General features: G+C 31.8%; 1 protein-coding gene across 2 annotated transcripts; it reads right to left on the bottom strand.

The window, feature by feature from the left end:
- Window positions 1-2,344: 2,344 nt before the first annotated feature.
- On the bottom strand, window positions 2,345-22,729 carry LOC132948982 (uncharacterized). Of its 2 annotated transcripts, none has more exons than XM_061019716.1 (10): window positions 22,272-22,729; window positions 21,283-21,536; window positions 11,653-11,809; window positions 9,618-9,783; window positions 7,433-7,566; window positions 7,140-7,299; window positions 6,486-6,661; window positions 5,393-5,545; window positions 3,874-4,052; window positions 2,345-2,765 (listed from the first exon to the last, which is right to left on the bottom strand). In XM_061019716.1, the coding sequence occupies exons 2-10, from the start codon at window positions 21,453-21,455 to the stop codon at window positions 2,576-2,578; spliced, it is 1,488 nt and encodes a 495-aa protein (XP_060875699.1). In that variant the 5' UTR covers window positions 21,456-21,536; window positions 22,272-22,729; the 3' UTR covers window positions 2,345-2,575. The 2 variants fall into 2 exon arrangements, with proteins under 2 accessions (XP_060875699.1, XP_060875698.1); XM_061019715.1 differs by having other exon boundaries at window positions 7,433-7,569; window positions 22,272-22,728.
- Between the last annotated feature and the right edge of the window lie 846 nt (window positions 22,730-23,575).

The raw sequence follows: 23,575 nt of genomic DNA, 5'->3' as shown, positions 1-23,575 counted from the left end.
ATATACCGAATATTAAACAACGAATTAAACAAAGTTTGAATCATATAGAGTTGGTACATTTAACGGGCAACAAAGTGCACGGGATTAGCTAGTATTTTGTAATTATATTTTAAGATTTTCTTCAAAATTAAATTGTTGGCCAACGTATGTCAATTGTCTTAACGTCGATACTCGTAACGATCACTAATTAGCAATATACATTATACACATTAAAAATATATCTTAATTTCAATTATTTACATAATTATCTGTGTAAATTATTGGAACTAGAAAGGAACGAACAATTTTGTTATTTTTCCTTGAAAAAAAGAATTAGTTAATTTTCTCGTTCTTTTTTTATAAAAAGGAATTCGTTCCTTCCAAACACTGATTCTAAGGCTAAGACTAAGACATGACATAAGTAGGGTATATAAATACAATGTAACGATTCTTTATAATTTATAATAAATCATAATATTAATATAAGTATTATCAGCGTTAGATTAACTTTTTTTTTAATAACAATCATGCACTCGCGTTTAACATAATATAATAAAAATAAATCGATTTAAATTTTTTAATTAAATTCCCCAGAAATGACTAACGGAATTTATGTCGGGTTTTTTCCTGGACATATGAAATTTTAATAGGTATTTAATTAAATGATTTAAATGTATATTATATACCTATGCACCTATAAACGAATTATACGGCAGTTGACACGTTCAATTGAAAAAGTTGGCAGACATAACTACCTATAGTATACAAGACGTATCCACCCGCAGGATAAAATATTAAAATCCCACCCCGAGTAAGATGAAAATTACTTATAATCTAATATACCCAAAAGTACAAGTGAGTACAAATATATCATTCTAAACTTATAATTGACGAGCTACCGATAAAATGAAACCACAAAAATGACATGTACCCGATTTGCCTATCCATAATCGTACATCGTCAAAGTCGAAAGGGTGACACAATATTCAAATAATTTACTACCTACAAAATATGAGGTATAACGATAAATAATATTATAATGTTTTATGCTTTTACATATAATTCGGAAATCTTCTTTGGAAAAAAAAATGAAACAAGTTTAATTTTAGATGGTACTGGGGCGCCAGCGAATCTTTAACCAGCGTATAATCCATAATATTATACTCATTTTTTTTTATTGTTTTCACATACATCTGAAATAGTAATTTGGATATACTACTCGCATAATAAAACTTTCAAACACCACTACGATATACCAGCTACATTATAATATACCTAATTATTCTGGTAAAATAAATTTAACATAATAACAATGACATGTGTATAGTTGTGTGTTCACCACATGTCGAAATGATTTGTTTGGACGTCGTGTCGTCATATACGGAGCAAACTCGAAGAAATACAAATTTACAGGTAATTTATTATTTAATTTGAATATACTTAGACGAGGGTTCACATCCCATGTCAGAGATTGTAGGTCTAGCACACTTAAGGCATTCGGGTTTTAAGTATTTCATCTTACGGTCTGACGGCTCCAAGACGGGCGAGAAATCCCTCTCGAAAGCGTAACAATGTTTGCGAACGCAATTTCAAAGAGTTTATTAACGTATACATGATGGCAAAAAAGGTTGACCTCGGCCATATAAGGTTCGCATCAGTGGACGATCAGCGTTTTTTATTAAGCTGAAATCATAATTTCAATATGGCTATATCGTATTTTGTGGTATTACGATGTATCATCGCTACCTATAATATTATTATAATGTACCTACGGCACTACGGCTATAATAATAATATGCGTCTGAAAACGTCATGTAACCAACTACTTGGATATAACGAGCAACGACACGTTTGACAGAGATATCGTAAAAAAAATATTCTTTTATTAAATTCATTGTATTTATGCCTCATTTTTACGCCCTAATACATAGCTAACTTATAGTAACTTAATATATATATGAACACTGTAAAGCGTGTAAAACTTTTAAAAATGTTCGCAGACAGTCCGTGGGGGTGGGGAGGCTTGAGCCTACTCTGCTAACCCGATATATTATTCTCCCCATTATATGAATACATATTTATATATAGGTACGTTTAAAAATTACAAAGTTTAACTGGTAAATCATAAAATATTACATAATATATAATGATGTTGCAGATAATAAAATACATTAGGTACGGAGCGGGCTATTGGTCGTCATATTTTCAAACTTTGTGGGAAGGAAAGGATCGGAGAGCGACAAATCATCGAACTCGCGGAGAAAACGTGGACTGAGAGACCTGCAATGTGCTGAGGACGATCAATTTTTCAGGTAATTGGATTGGGATGTGCGTGTTCAGGTGTGATAGAATAGTAGTAACTAAGTATAGTTATAATATTATATAATAAATTATATTCGCGTCTCTGCGATAGTTCAATGTTACAATATTATTATTTTTTAATTTGAAGACGTATTTCTTAAACATTTATTTTTGTTTTTGATCATTTTGCTCTTCTGATTCGTTATATTAATCTCAAAACACAGCATAGTAGTCAATGTCTGGTATAGACGAACACGTGTTGCCTAATGCATACTAACACTGCCTGTGTAATAGTTCATTTCGACGACGAGACGGGCGTGAACACTTCGTAATCGGCTACGGTAAAATTGTAGTCACCCATCAGCGAGTTGGTCGTCGCGTTTTCACCGTCGTACGAGTGCGGCAGGTTGCTGTAGCTGTCCATGTTTGCGTTGCAATTGTTGGCAATCAGCAAGTCGGCGCCGGCTCCGAATATCGGACCTATCCTGTAAACATACGTGGTTTATTGTAATAAAATTATTATTGTACCCTACAATAATAGAAGTATCAAATACCGCGTACGAATGGCAAAGAAAACTTTGAAAATTTTTTTTGAGATTAATAGGCATTCGTTTAGAGAAACAATTTATTTTGTGAAATACGAAAAAAAGATTAATTAACTATAGGTTCTAACGACAGTTTATAAAATTAAAGCCCCCTGACATCGTGAATTGTTTTCATTATTTGGAGTTTGAACATCCACTTTGCGTTATAAAATGTAGGTAGGTGCATTGTACAGACGTTATTTTTAATATAAAAACTAGTAAATATATTTTTTGGTATGTAATTCGTACGAACGATAATGAAAAAAATCGTACATAGGTACTACAAACTATATACTATTTATTTAAGTATTAACAATTAGAAAACTTAAACCGTGATAAGTTATGAAATTACTAAATTCTAAAATTAACATGATTACGTCGTATAAGTTATATCGCAATAAATGATTTAATAAAAATCATTCATCTTGATAATGATTATTTTATGATGGTAACGAAAAATTATATTTAGGTATAATTCTAATTTTTATATGAGAAATAATATAAAAAAAGTCCAAATAGTTTAAAAAAACCATAATGTTAAATATTTAAATTGTTATGTATCAGTTCATGAAATAATTTATTAGGTATGTAAAATCTTAATCAGCATAATATTTAACCGGAATTTATTATTTTAAGCAGTGGTGGTGATATGGGGAAATTAAGAATATGACGAAATAAATACGTTATATTATAATTAGTTCAAATCAAAAACTATATTGTATAAATGGATGTAATTTTCCACATTTTTAAACTCAATGTTTTATTGAAACCCTTCCCTGTACGGTATTGTACGTGGTCTGTTTCTGTATAATGTTATAAATATTGAAGACGTAATATTAAATTTATTGTTCACCAACATTTTTATCGCCACTCGTTTCTCCTACCACCCCTCATTTATTTATTTTTTATCATTATTACTTTGGACAGGAAATTATAATTTTTTAAGTGTAGGACGTAAAGAGTTTCAAATGCAATACAATCAGAATAGAAATTAAATCTGTATACTTACTCTTGATGGTAGCAAATAGCGTAAGGTTTTTTAACAATATCGTATTTTATTGGTGGGGTGTCTTGAGTGGTGCTGAGCGAAAATAGGAAGCTCTTGTCGGACACCATGTAAGCACCCTTGGTGTGACTCTTACCCCACGGCACGTCACTGTATCCTCCGCACAGCCAGCCGTTCACGCCCTGCAAATGGAAAATAAATAAAAATCCATTTAAAACTCGTAAGGGACGATGATTCCGGGGTGCACCTATTTGTATACAAATGTAAGATTGTACAATATATAAATATGTTTTTACGATTTCCGTGTACTTTTAATACACATCGCATGCAAACCACTCAGTGTCATATAGATTTTAGAAACGGTAAACTTAAACCCGAGCTAATGGTCATATACTATTGTATATTAAACTATTATAATATAATATACCTAGCAAGTGTTCAAAATGGGGTTAAGCGATATTCCATAGAATATTTTTCTCCCGACATCGCGACATACACCAGAGTGGTTTTATTGAAATACAAGAATCCAAGAGACACGCACATATTTTTTATAGGTATAATACCTACCTCATATTTAAACGCTAACAGTTGTAATGGACCGGTTATTGCTGCGGGGAAATATTTCTTTATAAAGATGAATTCCTCCTGCAGAACGTGCGTACAGAATCTACAACCTATTCTAGTATAATATAGAACGTAGTTATTCGCACGGAACTCAATAATTTTATTGAGTGAACAAAAATAATTAAATGTATTTCGTTGTTATATTGATTTTAACCACATGACGCACAAAGAACGTGTTAATTATTTTTCAGATGAAAAAGTAGGTACTCTATGTTATTGATATTTTTATTTAACTGATAAATTCTAATTTTTCATTGTTTGTTTTCAAAGTGGAAATCACGTATTTTTTGTTTTGTTTTGTATTTTACAGATCAAACAAAAAACTAACGCGCAATAAAAACTTGTAAAGATCAAGAGACCATCAATAGCATAAAGCAACGGGGTGCACCCGTTATGACGAGGGTGTAAAAATTAGAAGGGTGAACAATTTAATGTTTTTTGTTTGTTTGTAGAAGCGTGATGACGTTTTTAATAACTGATAACATAATGAACACGGTCATTTGCACGTATGATTTGCATTTGTGTAATTACCACGAACTTTTATAATGACTATTTTATTCGGTGGAGTAATAGAATATTTTGTACGCGTGTAAAATTGGGAAACAATTAAAATATTTGTTTGTTGCGGGAAGTATGGGGCATAATTAGAGTAAACATTTTCAAAGGGCCCATAAATTACACTTCATAATCAAAATGTTATTTTACACTTGGTCGAACGTTTTATTTTAAATTCCAAAGGTATACACAACGCGAAAATCACAGCTAATACAAATAGGTATAGTATGGATAGAATTAAAAGTTTAGAATAATTTTCGTAGGTACCTGCCTGCATAACAGGATGATTATAAAGGAATCGGTGTTAAATTTATATAACTGAATATAATACGATATTATTTACCAATACTAAAACATAGGTAGGCGACACACCGTCACAGTGCTTGTGAAATGATTCGGCGGAAAATCCGTCGGTGGACGCTCTGTAGATCAACCTCCAACATTGTTTCACACTGCCATACCACTGGTTTAACACGCGTTGCAGGTGGGTTTTATCCTAAACATACCACATAATTTTATAAAATTAATAAGTGTTTTTTATTACATTTTTTTTTTGCTATCAGGACTTTAGTACCCGAATCATTTATTCGGGTTTCGGATGCAGGATGTGTCCGGGTATTCAAACACCGCCACACCGGGATAAATAATTTGAACAAACGTTTAGGTATTAATAACAGTTATTATTTGGGTTAATATTGGTTAATAGCTGAAAAAAAACGTTAAAAATTTCCTACATATATTATTTATAATAAAATATAAATTCCTATATATTCCTATATTCTTTTTGAACGCACAACATTTGTTTTGGATTAAATTCGGTTTGTAATGTTTAATATATAATTTACAGTAGTTAGTACTTACATTTTCCTAAGAAACTACAAGAACTAAGTCGACGGATATAAGTTAGTTAAATTATTAAAAATAGGTAGGCCATATGGGCGTAGATCCGTAGAGAAATAAAATAAAATATAAATTTTGATTTCATATTTTCCGGAAAACTGGTAAATAATATTCCCACAAATTACGGTATTCGTTACTAAATTATAATAATACTACTTGGAAATTTGGTTGACAAATAACACTAGGTATTTATTATTTAATTATATATAGGTATTATTACTTATTAAGCGATTAGGCAATTTGGTTTAATTAGAGCCAATTGATGATTTTATTGGATTTTATTTTCAAGAAAATATTTATTGAATTTAGCTATGATTGATTGTAAAATTCTTTCTGTTAATAGTGTTATTATTATTCAACAACTACAGAGTACAGAATCGAACTAACCACAAGAAATACATACAAAATTATATATCACATGAAGATTGTAAAAAACAAAATTTTTCGGGTTAACCAGAATACAAGGCCCTGTTTATTATGATTTAATTTATAAGCAAATATTACTAGCAACAGCTTTAGTGCTGACACACACTTACTTGACTTAAAATATGAGACCCCGAAAAGAACTTGAGCATAACTCGTGGCTGCAGACGATGGTCGTCCGGTATCTCTTTGAATTTGTTCGGTAACGCTGCGAAACGGTACCGTTCCAGAGACATTTCTATGGGCACGGCACCCGTCGGTTCCACTTCTTCGGCAAACACTTGAGAGTCTGTAAGTCGTCAATAAAAACGTGAATACGACCATTTATGAAACTGATTTCAACCACTACCGATTAGCAATTACAATGGTCGATTATCGAAATATCAGATACGCTTATTATGTAGTATACATGTAATATAATATTTTATTGATTTTGAGATGTCGAGAGACGTGCAATAACAATATCAGACTTACTGATAGTATTATAGCGAAGAAGGCTTTATTTTTCATCGTATATTTGTATATACCCATGATATAAAATAATATGTATAATAGTTTGCTTCAACAAATCTCCAAGCAAAAACGATGTTATCACTCGAAGTTTCTGGCCGAACAGATTATATTATGATTAATAACGTATATCGTTCGAGTATAATAACGTCAGGATTAACAAATAAATGTCTCGTCGACACAATATTATATTTAAATATTTCTTATTTAACGCGCATTACTACAATAATATCGTGAAAACAAAGTAGACGTTTCACCTATCAACAATAATCTGACGTGATTGATGACTCCGGATAAATGTTGGCACACCCTGGCCCGTTCCTCTTCGGTCCAGTGAGCTGTCCGCTGCACCACGCCCGCGTGAAATTTCGCCCAGTTCACCACGGCTCGCCATACGTCCTCTTCTTCGAGCGCTAGCTGTAAGCATATCACACACACACACTCATCATAACATCAAGCACTTACACGCAGATGATCGTTAGATAATAATATTTTCTAAAAGGTTAAAAAAAAAATAATGATATGTATCATAGTTGTTAAAGCAGCTTACGCAATCCGACGATATGAGTTTGATCAGAGATTCCTTGGGTAGGTTCAGGAACGCGTTGGTCTTCACGCATTTCGCCGCGTTTTCGCCCACAAACGAAACGCATCGATCGACGAAGGACTTTGCGCCCTTTCCGCCTGCTAACATTCAATCATGAGTAAACGTAGTATGTACTGCACCTTGTACAGTAGACTTGTCTACATTACATTACATAACGATACCAAACAGCAGGGTGTGGCTTGCCAAAAGTGACAAAGTTTTGATCATTTTTAGTTAAAATATTTAATATATTAATATATTAATTTAAGGTATTAGAATTTATTTTATAATATATTATACTATACTATATTAATAAAATAAATTATTTAAAACACTTAATATAATATTATATCTAACACTTTTGGAAGTGTAATGGGATCCATACGATATGATACCATCAAAGCCCGACCATTAGTCACAGGCCAATGCAATTTTTTTACTTATTGACATGCAAAGATCACATAAGTAATCACAACCAGTTGAAGTTAAAAATGTTTGTTTTTTTCTGAATTGATTGTTTCTATGGTAAATAATATTTAATAGTCACGTGGTTTTGTTCAAATATAAAATACCGGTGTAATATTATATCCAATTATAATTATAATATATTATAACTAGGTATTTTATTTTCTGTCACAAATGGAAACCCTATACAAACAAAAAATATTTGTTTTTCGTAAGCCGGAAAATCAGTGGTGAATCTCTATTTAACAGTTTGGTTTTGAGGTGCACATCCTTGGATATAGGACCTGTATGGCTGTATACCAAATTAACCATGAGTGCGATAGACTTGACTGTGGATCGCTTACCCTCACATACGCAAATATAAACATTGCCTTTTATTGATATATAGTTTTATCAGTTTACCTATTGGCTGTCATTTATATTGTTAATTTAATAATATTTTTCTAACTTAATATCGTAACACACACACACACCTTGTTCTTTCAAATCAAGTGGCTGTCAATATTTATACCTAATACTATCCAGTTAAGGAGTAATTAGTTTGGTTATTCCCACTATATATGAACCGGGTTGTTGAACATATTTAAATAAAATGTTTTAAGTTTTATTTTACTATAAAAGTATACATTCAGAAATTTAATAAACCACATCCTTAAAAAAAAAATATTTTTTTGTTTTCGATTGAGTGTGAATTTAGGGCTGCGCGATTATTTTATATCCATATAATCGATATGTAGAAAATTTTTTCGATTATAATCGGTTATTTTTTTATACATAAATTATGATAAATTATAATCGGTTATAATCGATACTTACTATAATCGGTTATTTTGATAGATTCTATTTACTTTTTTTTTTTTTTTAGAACTACTAGTACTATTTACACTATAATCGGTTATTATTTAGACATAGATTATAATCGGTTATAATCGGTTGGTAGATAATATTAATTTTACAATCAATTAATGTATATATACTGTAACAACTAAACACTGATTATTTGATAATTATTACATTTAAGAGGACGCTACCCATACATTTGTTGCATTCGTCTTACATACCAAATTGTCGTTCACTAGTTTCAATAGTGTGCTGTTAGTTTTAATACTAGAGTGAATTGACCTATTATAAAACTTTTAGATAAGAACATTATCTGTGTTTAAGCGTTGACGATTTTTTGAAATTTGTATTTTCAAGCAAAATATCAAAAATTAAAAAATATCTCGCTTGAAAATTAAAATATCGAATAAAAGCCAACGCTTAAGCACAGATAATGTTATTATTTTAATAGTGGCAAATGAGGTATTTAGGCTATAAATATAAATACTTCAATAACAATACCGTGGACCGTGACCGCTAACGAGAACATTTTATATTTTATGTTATAAGTTAATGTATATTTGTATATTCGTAAAATATTTTTCACTATAATTTATAAATAAATCTCAGTTATAATTAATTTTCGATTATATCAATTATTTATAAAGTATGAAAATAATCGATTATATAAAATAACCGCGGAGCCCTAAGTGTGATTAGTATAAATTCCAACATTAATGAGTAAGATATAGCTTTGACTCCTGATTTACGGCTTTGCCGGAAACATATACATTTACCATCTGTGTATAATATATTATGAAAGCATACATGGTAAAATCGTAGAAAATATCATAGGTATATTTACTGGAAGCTCTGTCCTGTATGTCCATCGCTGCGGCTAAAAATGTGCAAGCGTTCAACACAGACATGGTCGAAGTTACGTGCTCTTCACAATTATTTTGCAGGTCTTCTACACCCAGTTCTTGAGCCAGCGTGAGCATTTCGAAAACCCCGCCATCTTGCAAGACGATCTATATAAATGTAGCATGCCAACGATGATCAAACACCGTGGAAAACAAACCATTAATAATAATACATCGACACATCGTATTCAAGATGGTACACATCAACGCCGAACACATTGCTCAGTCAGCCCCCGCAGAAATAAAGATAGGTTTTTGGGTTTCACGTCGGCCGTGGTTAACAAATTTCGTTTATAAATCTACAGGGAGTATTTACAGCTGAGAACACTTGACGCTCCACTCGAGTACGGCGAGATAGGTGTACTCGAGATGACATTACAGTTTGGTTAAAAACATTTTCACGCTCTTTTGTTTTGAGAAAGACATTTAAAAGCAATTTCTGAAAATATTTGACATATATAATCTACTTATCTATTTACGTCACTCGAGGAGACCAGCGTAGGGGGAAATAAACTTTTAATCTACCATCTAAATTCGAAGCTTGTGACGTATCTTAGTATTTATGGCCATAACATGACTAGCTATAACCACGAGTGAACTCGATCGATAATACTTTCAATTTTGAAATTAAGACAAACACAATAAGACTTTGCCACTTATGTTGTCTATTGGCAATAATAAGTTATAGGAATTAGAAACACACACATACATCAATTTATACATGTAGTAAAATGTGTATACATGATACAACTTGGAACCACATAAGGAATCCCACATTCATGATCTCAGAAATTCATATTTTCACAATTTGATAAATGTTAAATGCTAATGCAATATAAACTAGGCTCTAGAATTATTTTTATTGACGTGATTACTAGACAAATAAATATTAATAAAAAAAAATATAATTTTTGACAGCTAAATGAAATTTAGAACGATTAGCTTTGATTAGAGTCGTTAATATTGTTTTATCGTCGAGAAATGTTGTGGTATACTCGGCTGGCACATTCGCGTACCCCTTTAATATACGAACATATTATTATAAAGTACGCCTTTTTATTATTTATCTCTGAACAACGAACAAAACACCAAGCACACCGCCGCAGTACCAGCACCTGAACTTTCACAGCTAGAGCGACAAAAAAGTGTGTATAATTTTTCATGGGTGTAAGCTTGAACTTGTGACAGTGTGCCACGCGGCCGTAAATCACTATGGTACCGGAATAATAATTATGAGGGTTAAAGCATACTTTTTGGGGCCCTGGAAGTTCCACTACAACGTAATAAATAAACACGATTATAATTTTAATGAAAGTATAAATTTATTACTCTACTGGGTCACTGTATATGCGTGTATTATATACGTTCGTTTTTCGTGTGTAGGTAAATATTAGAATACGTTCTCCGCATATCAATCGGACAAAACAAATATTATTTAGGTTTAAAAAAATTTCACATGTTTTCTATACGAAAAGTCTGTGGAACAGAATTAAGTTGAAACTCGAGCTTTTAATTTTAAATAATTTTACACGCACCTGCGTGTACGGTGTGCTCAACGTTTAGCAAGGGAAGATGCGATCATCTTCATTTCGAACGCGTGGGTGGAAAGGGTACCTACGTAACAAATTCGGAGATTAAAAAATAATTACCTAAAAAAGGGAAGCATCTATTTGGAGATATTTTTTTCTTCTTCCTGCGATAAGAATTGAGACTAAGGAGTTAGGGGGATCTAATAATAACCAGGCATAACCCTGGCTCAGATTACCCCCAAGCGTAACATTTTCTGGGACTTAATTTTTTGTTAAATGTATAATTATTGTATAATTAAGCTTATTACTAATGATTAGTTTTAAGATTTAATTTATCAGTATATAGAGGGGAGGAATAATAAATTAAATTTTTATGATAGGTAGGTTAGGTTAGGCGCAAAGCAGTATGCTAAACGCAGTTATGGATGTATTCTAATATCACACGTACCTTGCCTGTGTACACATAATTGATGAACTGTTTGAAAGTCTCAGCCTGGAACTGTGGCAACCGGATAGGGGTCGGCGTCCCGGGCGTGGACGGCGATACGGAACAACCGGGTATGCGACATATCTCACTCCGCTTCACCGACTGGAAGCTCTTGCACCTGTAACAGCATATTTATCATCAAAAATACACGAATCAAAATAATATATAAAAGCATTGGTTATGAATACAAATATGCCAGTTAAATCAATAATTCCAGAGCTTTAAAATATTCCAGAACTCCAAAGACAAAGCTCAAAAATTGGAAGTGCATATAACCAGTTTTAAACTTTTCTTCCAGAGTCTATTTCCCTCGATTATCAAAATAATAAATAATTATTTATTTATTTATTTATTATTTTTTTGTTCATATACATTTAATACAAAGCAAATAAAAACCAAATATTTAATATCAAGACATTAATTAATATACTTATGTATTAATATTTATTATATTTACTAATGAATTATTACTCTGATTATTAGAAATTGTATATTATTTGGTATATGTAATACATAAAAATATAAAAATAAAATATAAATACAAATATAATTACCTAATATACACAAAGATCTGGCATATGAAAAAACTTTAAAAAAAAAAACTTAAGAGGATGCTACACTGATATTTGTTGTCTCCGTCTTACAAATGCGTTATCGGTACCTATTCTTTTTAATATTTGGAGAAAAAAAATATGGTTTTAGTCCAAAAAAAAGTTCGGAGGAAAATGGAAATGAACATTTTTTTTTGTGGAGGAAAACAGTATATAATTTTTGGAGGAAAATTGTCCCACCCATAGTAATTGGAGCATATCGTCATAATAAATTTGTACAACTATTGAACTATAAACGGTTTATAGTATACTTACAAGAAAACAGATTAATTAGTGATTTTAAGATTTATTATAAGGTAATTTTCATTAAATTAAAAAAAAAAAAATAAAGAATAATACAAAAGACTTATGCTCTCCATCCAATTAAAAAATATAATGCTGATAAGTAAAACAGCTTTCAACAAATTAAATAAACAAAAAAAATAATAATTACTTTGTGTTAGAACACGAAGAAATGAATAATTTATGATGTTAATTATAAAAAGGTCACCGTTTTGAAGAAATCACTATTAAAAATATATTTTTTTTTAATTGTACAATTTGTACGATGCACTTGTATATGAATATTGTCATTTATTAGAATTTTGTAATTTAAAAACATTTTTTATTTAATTTGTTTTTATACATAGACTTGGGATGTGGGAAATCATCCCAGTTTCAAAAAAGTCGAATAAACAACATGAAAATATACGGATTACGATTATTTGTATAAAACAAATTTATTAGAATAAAATGTGTATTAAAATATAAACCATTTTAGGAAATAGGTACACCACTGCTATTTTAATCAGGTATTCAAACAAACGATTTAATTACTTAATTAATACTCGCTTAATACTACTATAATAAATTGTTCGTAGATCTTTCAATGGAACATATAATAATATACTTATTTCTGTCTACATGTGCTGTAAATAATTGGGATGCATAGCGAATCGAACGAAAACGGATCGACAAAATATATAGGAGATAGATAAAACAATTATTTTTCATTATCTTATATGTCTGTACACGCACACACACAGACGTCTCTTACACTCTTACTTATTATTGTTTAGGTATATATGGACACTCGTAAAGGCGTAAAGGCGTAAAAATTAACCCAGGCGGTCTATATATATATGTATTATATGTATACGAACAAGTAGTGTTGTGTATGTGTGTAAGAGCGGAAACTCACCGAGCTTGAAGAACCCGAGTGGTAAATGAATAGCTTTTTGCATTGTGCGTTGTGTTTCACTAAAAGCAATATTTCACAGGCTTATACATACACACACACACACACACCCGCGCGTGTTGGCTTGTTCTTATACTGTGGTGGTATACACGCTACACACTATATATATGGCTGGGTCGGGTCGGGACCATTCATCATTTAAAACGTTCCAAGTACACGACCGTAATCCGACTAGAAGCTGCAGCAGCAGCACCGAGGACACCCTGGCCCGGAGCCCGCGAGCACTTCAGCAAATGCCCGCTTCTAACCCTTTCCTGGCACACACGCCCGCCCACTCACCCGTCTCGCCAAACCAACGACGAACACGAGGTGGCTACCGCGTGCTCATCTGTCGCGGGAGTTAAGAGTTATTATTATGGCTATATATTATATATAAATATATCTATGTTATAATAATATTATTATTGTTATCATAAGTACAAACGTATTCCGGGGCGTTATATTCTAGTTGGTTTTTCGTTATGCGATCGGGTTTTATATTCTTTATTACAATTTATACACAATATTTCGTGACGACACGAAGGAAGAATAAAAAAAAAATGCTCTAGTCGGGAATAGAGAAAAATACAGTTGTCGACGAAATCAGAACTCTTAATCTATATACACCCATTATATATACAATAATACATCTAAATCTACTACATATTTGCGTATGTGTGTGTTGGCGACCTAAACTATTATACGCCATTATTATGTCCATGGATACATAGGAATATGACGTGTATGATATAAAGCATAAATATTCGTATACACAATATGTGCTCGTGTATAAAATGGAAAAATATCTACTTGTACGACGTAACGCATGTATATATAGGTACCTACATATACCTAACATATTATATTATATTGTGTAATGTGTATAGTGTGTATAAAATGTCGTAGTTTTGCGCGTAACACGCAGCATCAGTGCTCTACTTTACATAAACACATTCGTACACACACGCGTGTTCGCATAATGCCGACGGCCCGTGAGTTTTTTCTTTGCGATCTAAGTAGCAGGTCGAAGGGGTTGCCATGTGTGCGTGTGTGCACGCGCGTGCCCAGGCGTGTATGCCCGAGAACAAAAAGATCCTTATTATAACTTATTCCTTTGACTTTGACGGGAGCCGCGTCATTATCATTGAAAAGAGGTATTAAAAAACTTGGGATTTTTTACAAGAGCCCCGAGGGAAATATATATATATAATATATATACATATAAATATATGCGTGAGCGATGTGCGTGTGTGCGTGTAATGATACTCTGCGGAGCTTTTGTTCCCCGCCCTTTGCTCAAAACGCTTTTGATCTCTCAAAGGTGACAGTGCACTTCGCCCCGGCCGGGCGCGTATTTCGAAAATAATCAGACTTTGGTTCAATTAGCCGGCGGTCTTGAAATTGCTACCAACAACGTTAATTATTGTATATAGTCGTCGCATAAAAATAAAAATAAATGTATGAAACGACGCACAACCCTTTTGTGCGAGTGGTACACTTTGTTGACGCCGGCATTGTAAGTAGGCTCGTTTTTCTTCGTTTGATTTTAAAGTAGGTTTTTCAATCTTTTTCCTATGTCGCTTTTGTACGCACTTGTGTCATATAAAATATATAGCACACATTGTTACAACATATCAAACAAACTGATCTATACTAGTAAAATGTGTATAACCTTTGGCAGACATTTTTAAAAATATAATGAATCTATTGTCTTAGAATATTATAATTTTAGATACTGAGCGTGAGTGAGATAGGAAATTATTTATTTTGCAGTGACGTGTGCATTTTTGTGTCAGGAAATCACTCTTTACATCAGTATAAAAGCTTACTTTAAAGTATTACAGAAATATATAAGTACCTACCTCGTTATATTGCAAATTTAACGTGATATTTTTCGAAATGTTTATAAGAATTATTTTGACTTAAATTTTATACAAATTCTAATCAAATTAGGTAGGTTAGGTTAAAGATTATCAAAAATAATAATGATTTTATTATAAAGTAAAAATGTAAATTATTAAATTATATAATAAAATCTTTAGTTTTTACAAAATTGTAGTATTCTTCCACATATGGTTTGAATGTTTTTTTCAGGCTTCATTTTAATTGTTTTTGAAGCTTTGAGTATCGAGACTTTACATTTTACGAAAATGTTATTTATTGCTTTATTCAAAATCTTTAAATAATAACTATTTTTACTAGGTAAAGACCTACAATAAACATTATTGTTTCAAAGTCTCAGAAGCCCTATCGCGCATCTTATACATAATTATTTTATACTGTATTTTAACGCCAATGTTAACTATTCATGTTTTCTACTGGTCCATAGTTTATTTTTCTTGTACACAAGAATTGCAACCAATAATGTATTTAGAAATACGATTTCCTTTCGACATTCCCTCCGAGTTGGATGTGTGCCGAGAAAATTAAACTCGATAGTTGAATTATTAGACGTACGCGTTTACGGTTGAAAAAGCATCATATTCGTTGATTAAACACTCGCTGTTGACGTTTTGAATTACGCTCGTATTTTATTCAACGCCGGTAATCTAAATCCTTGTAGTCGAAACACACTGGTGGTGGCGGTGGTGGCGCAGCGGAAAGGTAAACTTCACTAATCACTTTTTATTGCCGTTCGGTGGGTTTATTTATTTTAATCAAATCATTTGTCACACTCGCTTCCGCGGAGCGGTGTCGCTGCTACGGTGGATCCGCGAGCGTTACGTTACGGTGCGCAGAGACTATAATATAAACGACCTGCCCGTTTTCTCTCATTGTCTCGGATTTATCATTGTCGAAATAAACGAGGATCGAGTACAAAAGAGAAGCAGAAATTGTAAACGAGTTTGTTGGCTACGATTTTTTTCCGGTTACATAGTGTATATAATATATATATGTATTTCCATTGTTTATCATCTGGCGACTGGCACGTTGGCTTGTACGATCGTTGGAAAGACAAACAAATACCTAGGTACTTGCTGTTATACGGTTTCCGATAATCCTACACGCACGACTCCCGATCGGTTAAAATAACACTAGGATAAAAAAGTGGCACACTCATTCGTACTGGCAATGACGTATAATATTAAATATTGTCATCAAATAACAAAACGTAAAAGCCAAAGCACTCAATGCTTATTCTCGTATACGTTATGGTGACATTTATTGAAACTTGTTGCTAATATATAAAAAAGTATTATATTTTTTTGGGCTTAAAAAACAACAGTTATTACTTAATTATTCAAATCAAAATGTCCAGTTCCATTATTTTTTTTTAGTTTTTAAAAATCATTAAAAAAAGTACTGAAAATTATCTACTTTAAACTCTTTTTCATTTTTAAAATACGAAATCTGATTTTCTACCAGAAACCCCCCGTGAATGTTGAATAATTATTTTATGCTCCAAAACGAGATGATGGATAGTCATAAAAAACGCATTGTAAAACCAATTCATTAATTATCCAGAATCTAAGAGTAGTATAATTTGTAAAGAGTTAAGTCTATAACACCATAAGAAATTTCTTAGGAGATATATTAAAAATGCAATTATTTAAAAATATGGTGCTTAAGTAAACTTAAAATTCCGAGAATCAAAATTTGAATGTATTCATTATAATATTAAAGTGAATATAGGGGTGAGCATATACGGTGAATCACTCAGTGTATGACATATGTAATGTATAACAATTAACGTTATGTATCGCGTAGCCAGCATATAGCCAGTATCTTATTACATTTAAAAGTGATTGCAACAATAAGTACACCACAAGAAAAATATGTATTCTGATATGTCATTCGATTTTGAGAATTTCGGACGCTCGATAGTTTGCAGTGTTTTGTATGAATTTATTTTGAAATGGTTATAAACTTATAACTTATAACATTATAAATTAGAGTATAAAATTGTTATGATATAACTATAAAATGTATGTAAAAAATAAAATACAGAATGTATTCATAGTTAAATACAATAAAGTTAAAATAGCGACTAGTTATAATAATAATTATGATAAGAACAGTTAAACTACGTCGACGAACAATAGTTAAAATATATTTAAAGATAATTTTTTAATACAATTTCATGTAACTATTGCCGTTGTACACACCACTTTTATGAAGAGACGAATTCGGATAAAGAAGGATAGATATTTAGATATTCTGAATGATAGTATCCTTCCTCATTTCTCATTCCTTTAGCTACCGTTTAGTTGCGCGTGGCGGAAGTACATCATTAATCATTATGTTAATATATAATGCACATATGGGTACATGCTAATATAGGAATAGGGTATTTATATTGGAAAGTAAAATATTACTTTTATATTTTATTGAAGACGTAAGTATTATATCAATATTAACGTTATTATTTATTATAATATTATGTATTTACATAATATATTGTCTAATAATGCGTAATTATTGTTTTTGGTATTTTTTCTATCATTCAAATAAATAATTCCAAAGTAGATCTGTGCATTTTAAAAATAAATAAATAGGTATGCAGCAATTAATAAAAAAAATCGTAGAAAAGTTCAAAAAGCCGCCGGAGCATATATTTAATATTTTTAATTTTTTTTTAATATATTTAATATTGAACAATTTATAGTTTATTATCGTCAAGTATTATACTAAAAATTGGAAAAGTGCTCCGACCGATGCAAAGTAAAGTATTTAAACATTTTTAAATTTCTAAAATCAAATCACTGGAAGTATTAACATTTTTGTCACGCGTATATAGCTACTATTATTATACATTTTTGTTGATATAACATACCATATCAACCTACCTTAAGTAGATATTGGGTAGTAGATTAGTGGATAAGTATTATAACTAAGGTAACAAATAAAATATAAAATATAATTTTCAAATGTTATAGAATCGCGAAAAATTTGAAAAACGGGCTCCAACACATAATAATAATAATAATAGGAAATAATAAAAAAATATGTACTCCTGAAAATTGGGGTTTTGACATACGAGATATTGTTTCTTCACCGACTACATAATAATATATTTGTCTCGTTTATTTCTCATAAACACCTTATAACACAAATATTTATTAATGTTATAATGTTTTTTTACGAAATAAATAAATAAATAGGTAATTAAGTTATATCCTTTACTGTAACTATCCTATCATTAGCAACCAGACACAACTAATCAAGTAACCTGACTATCCCTGCATAATGCATATACATTTATAATAATATAATATGACTTATAAGCGATATCGGTTATTATCATGCGCGATTTATTTGTTCGTTCGTTTATAGAGGATCGATTGAAATCCGGGGGATGCAATATTAAATAGTAAATACATTGACTGGATGTGATAATATAAAAATCAGTATCTGAAATCCCGAGGTTAGGAGTATTTGCGTCAGCGTTTCCGGACTTTCCCCCGTATTCGCTCGAATAGGAGGAAATTATAAATTTTCCCGAGTGTAAATATTGAATCACGACTCGTTCCGACGGAAAAATATTTTTCCACGAGCACAAAACACACACACACTCACACACCTACACACACACCACACATAATATATGTATATAAGTATATGTATTATATAGATATAAGTACAGTGTTTTTCGCGCACGCACAATTTATTCGACGTGTTTGCTTTTACGCTGCAGCGTGTACAAGGGTTAGATTTGTCAACCCTCTAGCGGGCGGAGTATATACAATATTAAAGTCAACGAGCAAATGGGTTTTCTGCTGTAGACGTTGTTGCCGGTGATTTTTTGATTTTATTTTGCCTGCCGAGAACCAGCGGAAATGAGTATGTCGTCTTGAACGGAAATCGGTTTTCCACAGGAAAAAAAACCAATTCGGTCTGGCCGTATATTATATTACGTACACGGGTTACACCCGGTAATGCGCGGTAATAGGAAACGGCAAAGTACGTATGGTACGATATATAATGGTTTTGACAACCGTCTTCTTTTCCGAGGCACACACAACACTATACGGAATGCAGAGATCGACAAGTCGATATATTATATTATTATATTCTACATGATGTGAAGGTATCTAGTATCTACCCTAATAATTACGTTTTATTATTAAAGTGCACAGATTCTTTTTCGGATAATAACGTTTGAAATAATATGTGGAAGTTTGAAGCAATATATAGGGAGTAGGCCCGCTATATAAATATAATAGATGGCTCAAGTTAAAGACTCAAATGGCGTAATATATATAATAATACATTACACGATTCAAGAAAAGCGTAGAAAACAAACTGGTAATTCAATTGTCTATTAAATTGTTTATACAACTATACGATAGATAAAACATTAAAACGTAAAACTATTTAAGTACACCCGTCATAAATACTAAAATAATAAACGCATAAATATCTACTAACCTAACTTCTATTACTAATCCACTTTAATTCATTATACAGAAGCTAATAACATTATAAAACGTTATTTTAATATTGTATAACGTTTTGTATTATGATACGCCATTTTTCTTTTTAGGAGGTAGATGCCTATACTATATATTTATATGATATTAAATTATAATTACGATATGATAAAAATAATACTGTTTGTCACTATGGATTGCAAATATTAATATATTTTATAAATTGAGGTATATATCCTTAATCAGTATTATTGTTTCATAAATAAAAAATATTTAACTAACTAACCGAAAAGATGAAATCTTTTTCGTAAAATAATATTATGTACCTATTTTCTTATATAATTATATAAACTTACAATATTAATAACACATTAATTTATTAAAGTATATACATTTTGATTAAAAATTACTCGAATCCTTAAAATAATAAAATATAAATTAGATGTGAACATAAAAAATAAAAAAAACACGAGTATAAATGTAAATTAATTGCCGAGCATATAGAGTCCGTATTAGTTACAAAGGTATGAAGACTGCATCTCGTATACTATTATTACCAATTTCTTTGAACAGCGTTGTGCCAGGTTATATCATGTTGATTAAAAAAGCCCATTTAATATTTTTGATTAAGTATAAGATATAACATAAATAACACGCGTGACTGAGAGAGGATGTACAAAGCATATTATTATTTACATCACCTCATTCGGATAATCGTTACAATAAAAAATATTGTTCAGGTACGTTAGTCACTTATACGTCAGTAATATACACACGATTTTTTTGGTGGGGATTATGGTAATATTTATTTTTCAAAATTACATGTTTCTGATACTAGAAGGGAGGGGCATTTAGTAGAAATACATTTTCGAGGGGAAGGTGTGTTGTTGATGTAACCCTTCTAATGACACCATGGATCCCCAGGCCTTGGCACACACTTTAGGAATCATTGCATTATACACAAATTATTACACAATGTTATACAAATGAGGTAAATTATAAATCTAATAAAATTATTTTTTATTATTTATTGCACAATCAGTTCATAAATATACTGAATAATAATAGATTGTGATGATATTGTCTATGAACAATAAACATAGTTCATAGTATGAAGAATTCTCTAATTGGATTATTGGAGGAACTTCGATTAATATAAGATACATTTTATGTTTTATGGTTTAAGTTTTTTAAACGGGAAATTGTAACTTATAGGTACCTAATATAATTACTAGGTAGTTTACGGCTTATTCCAGTTTTGTAGAATATAATATAGTATTGTGCAGACATGTCTGTTTCAAATAAATAGCTTACACTCGTAATTTATTTGTATTATATAATATTTGCCATGCCTTTAAATTATTGTTTTTGTTACAGATAATAATATACTAACCTCGTCATTAAGATTATTCGATGGGCATAAACGGGTACTTCCTCCCGACCAATAAGGAACACAATATCGGCTGATTCATGATCGTCGGCCAATTTTTGCAGGTCCTCTAGCAGCTGTGGCACCCCGGCGAACGTCTTGTCCGAGAAATGTGCTGCTGCCACTCTCGTGCCCATGTTTCCGTATTTTCGGTTATTCCGCTATAATACCCTGCTAAGTCCGTTTCGACGCCATTCGATCGTTCGACCCAGTGAATACTAAAAAATCCATTAAGATTAGTCTCGATTTTTTTTCCAACCCAACGCAGAGGGGTTCCCGTACAAATAAGTAAATCTGAAAAATGCATTAAACCTTTTTCGGAACGTTTAAATACGTGTACAATATTATTTCAAAATTCCGTTAAAATGTTTTCTGGTATAGTGAAGTGTGTAAGTCTTAAATCAAAACCATTCAGTGACAACAATATTATAATAATAATATATACTTTTGAGTTTCCTGAATTATGTTTGAGATTTTATAATATCGTAGTGACATGAAATCGAAGTGCATAGGCACCAATATAATATAATATGGAGAAAAATATTAAAGCAAGACCTCGAATTAAAAACGTGAAGGCGTGAAAACGCAATACTTATAACATTACAACCCCCTGAACGCGGTTTGCCACCAATTAACTCGTTTATAAATCCAGTGAAATATAATATTATTGTTACAATACCTACAATGTTTGTATAACGCTAGCGTATTATCGTATATCGCAATGGTTTTAGCCGCATTAGGGTATCGAAACTGTAGGTGATGTTTTTTCGTCGTTATTATAGTAGGCACATATTTTTATTTCATAATATATAATATATTAATGTTGTCGGTTCAGAAATCGTATAATATGGTATATCTCGTCTACAACGTTGCTATTTTGCTCGAATGGCGCGTTTAGAAAACAAAAATCGCCGTCTATACTCGTAAAATAAATATATTGTAATATTGCTTACCAAAAGAGGAGAATACCGCGCACGCTGTGGAATCGGCGGCACGCGAAGATGAAAACTGTTCGTGTTGTGAGTGATAACACGCGTGGTACGAGAGTCCCGGTTTTACTGCCTGCTCGGTTGCTCCGGCGTCGGATCGGATCCGAAAAAATAACGTAATATTTCTTCTTCTCCTTACTATTATTACTATTATTATTATGGCTTACAACCGGTCTTGCAGTGTAGCCTTACGACGGGACCACCGCCGGTCGCGTGATTTCCGAAAACACCGTATAGTTTGTATAGGACACCTACCGGCCGTAATGGCGCCGGATCTGAAAACTCTAAGCTACAACAACTCCCGTCGTGGTGATATGCAATCATTTACGTCCAAATATATTCAACGATGATACAATATTATTATATGCACCGCGGTGCCAGAGTGCACCTTGTGCACGTGAAGTGTACTCGTATACAATATCGTAACAATTACAATATTATAGTTGTCAGGACCTGCAAAACGGACGAAAGAACTCGTTCGGGATTTGCGAACATACCCGACCGGCGGACATCACTGCGCGGTGCGGCGGGGTGGGCAATCCGGTTTTGTTGTCGTCCGCCGCCGGAACAATAAACGCAGCCCCGGGGAGAGAGATGATGATGGTAATAATAATAATAATAATAATATAAGCCATTAACCGTCGTTGGAATGTTCGGGTCTCTCGGCCGCGTAAAACATAATATAATATACTTATAAGTTATATATTTGTGTGTGTGTGTGTGTGTGTGTGTGTAGTAGTAGTAGTACGCATATAATATGCCGTATAGGGCGAGTATAATATACCTATAATAATAATATAATATTATAACACGTGTGCGTGCACAATTCATATTTTATTATAATATATGTTTTCATCATGTACAGGAGGTTATGCATGTAGTAATTTTCACTTGAATACTCGTATACGGGATTACTCAGGTAACTGGCTCGCACTAGTTTTCTTAATTTTGCGAATCAAATTTTGTATTTAGAAAAAGAAACATGATTTTCTTTCTTTTGTCCCTTTGTTTCAAGTTTTTCAATTTTTTTGACACACAAATCCATATAATTTTAGATTCTGAGCGGAGCGATGAATGTATTGATTTTACTATGATGTGTGTTTTTTTTTAATTTTTGTGTCTGTCATCACCGTTTGGGGCAGTAAAACTGCTTCGATTTTTTTCAACAGTATCTTGTTCGATGGGAAAGTGAATCTAGAGGTGCATTGAGGAGGTCAAAAGTAAAAATTTCCCAGTAGTTTTCAAAAGCGATGAAAAACAAAAGAAAA

The sequence above is a fragment of the Metopolophium dirhodum genome, chromosome 7, assembly GCF_019925205.1.
Source record: "Metopolophium dirhodum isolate CAU chromosome 7, ASM1992520v1, whole genome shotgun sequence".
In the NCBI taxonomy this organism is placed as follows: domain Eukaryota; kingdom Metazoa; phylum Arthropoda; class Insecta; order Hemiptera; family Aphididae; genus Metopolophium; species Metopolophium dirhodum.
This window is presented reverse-complemented; position numbering and strand designations above follow the sequence as displayed.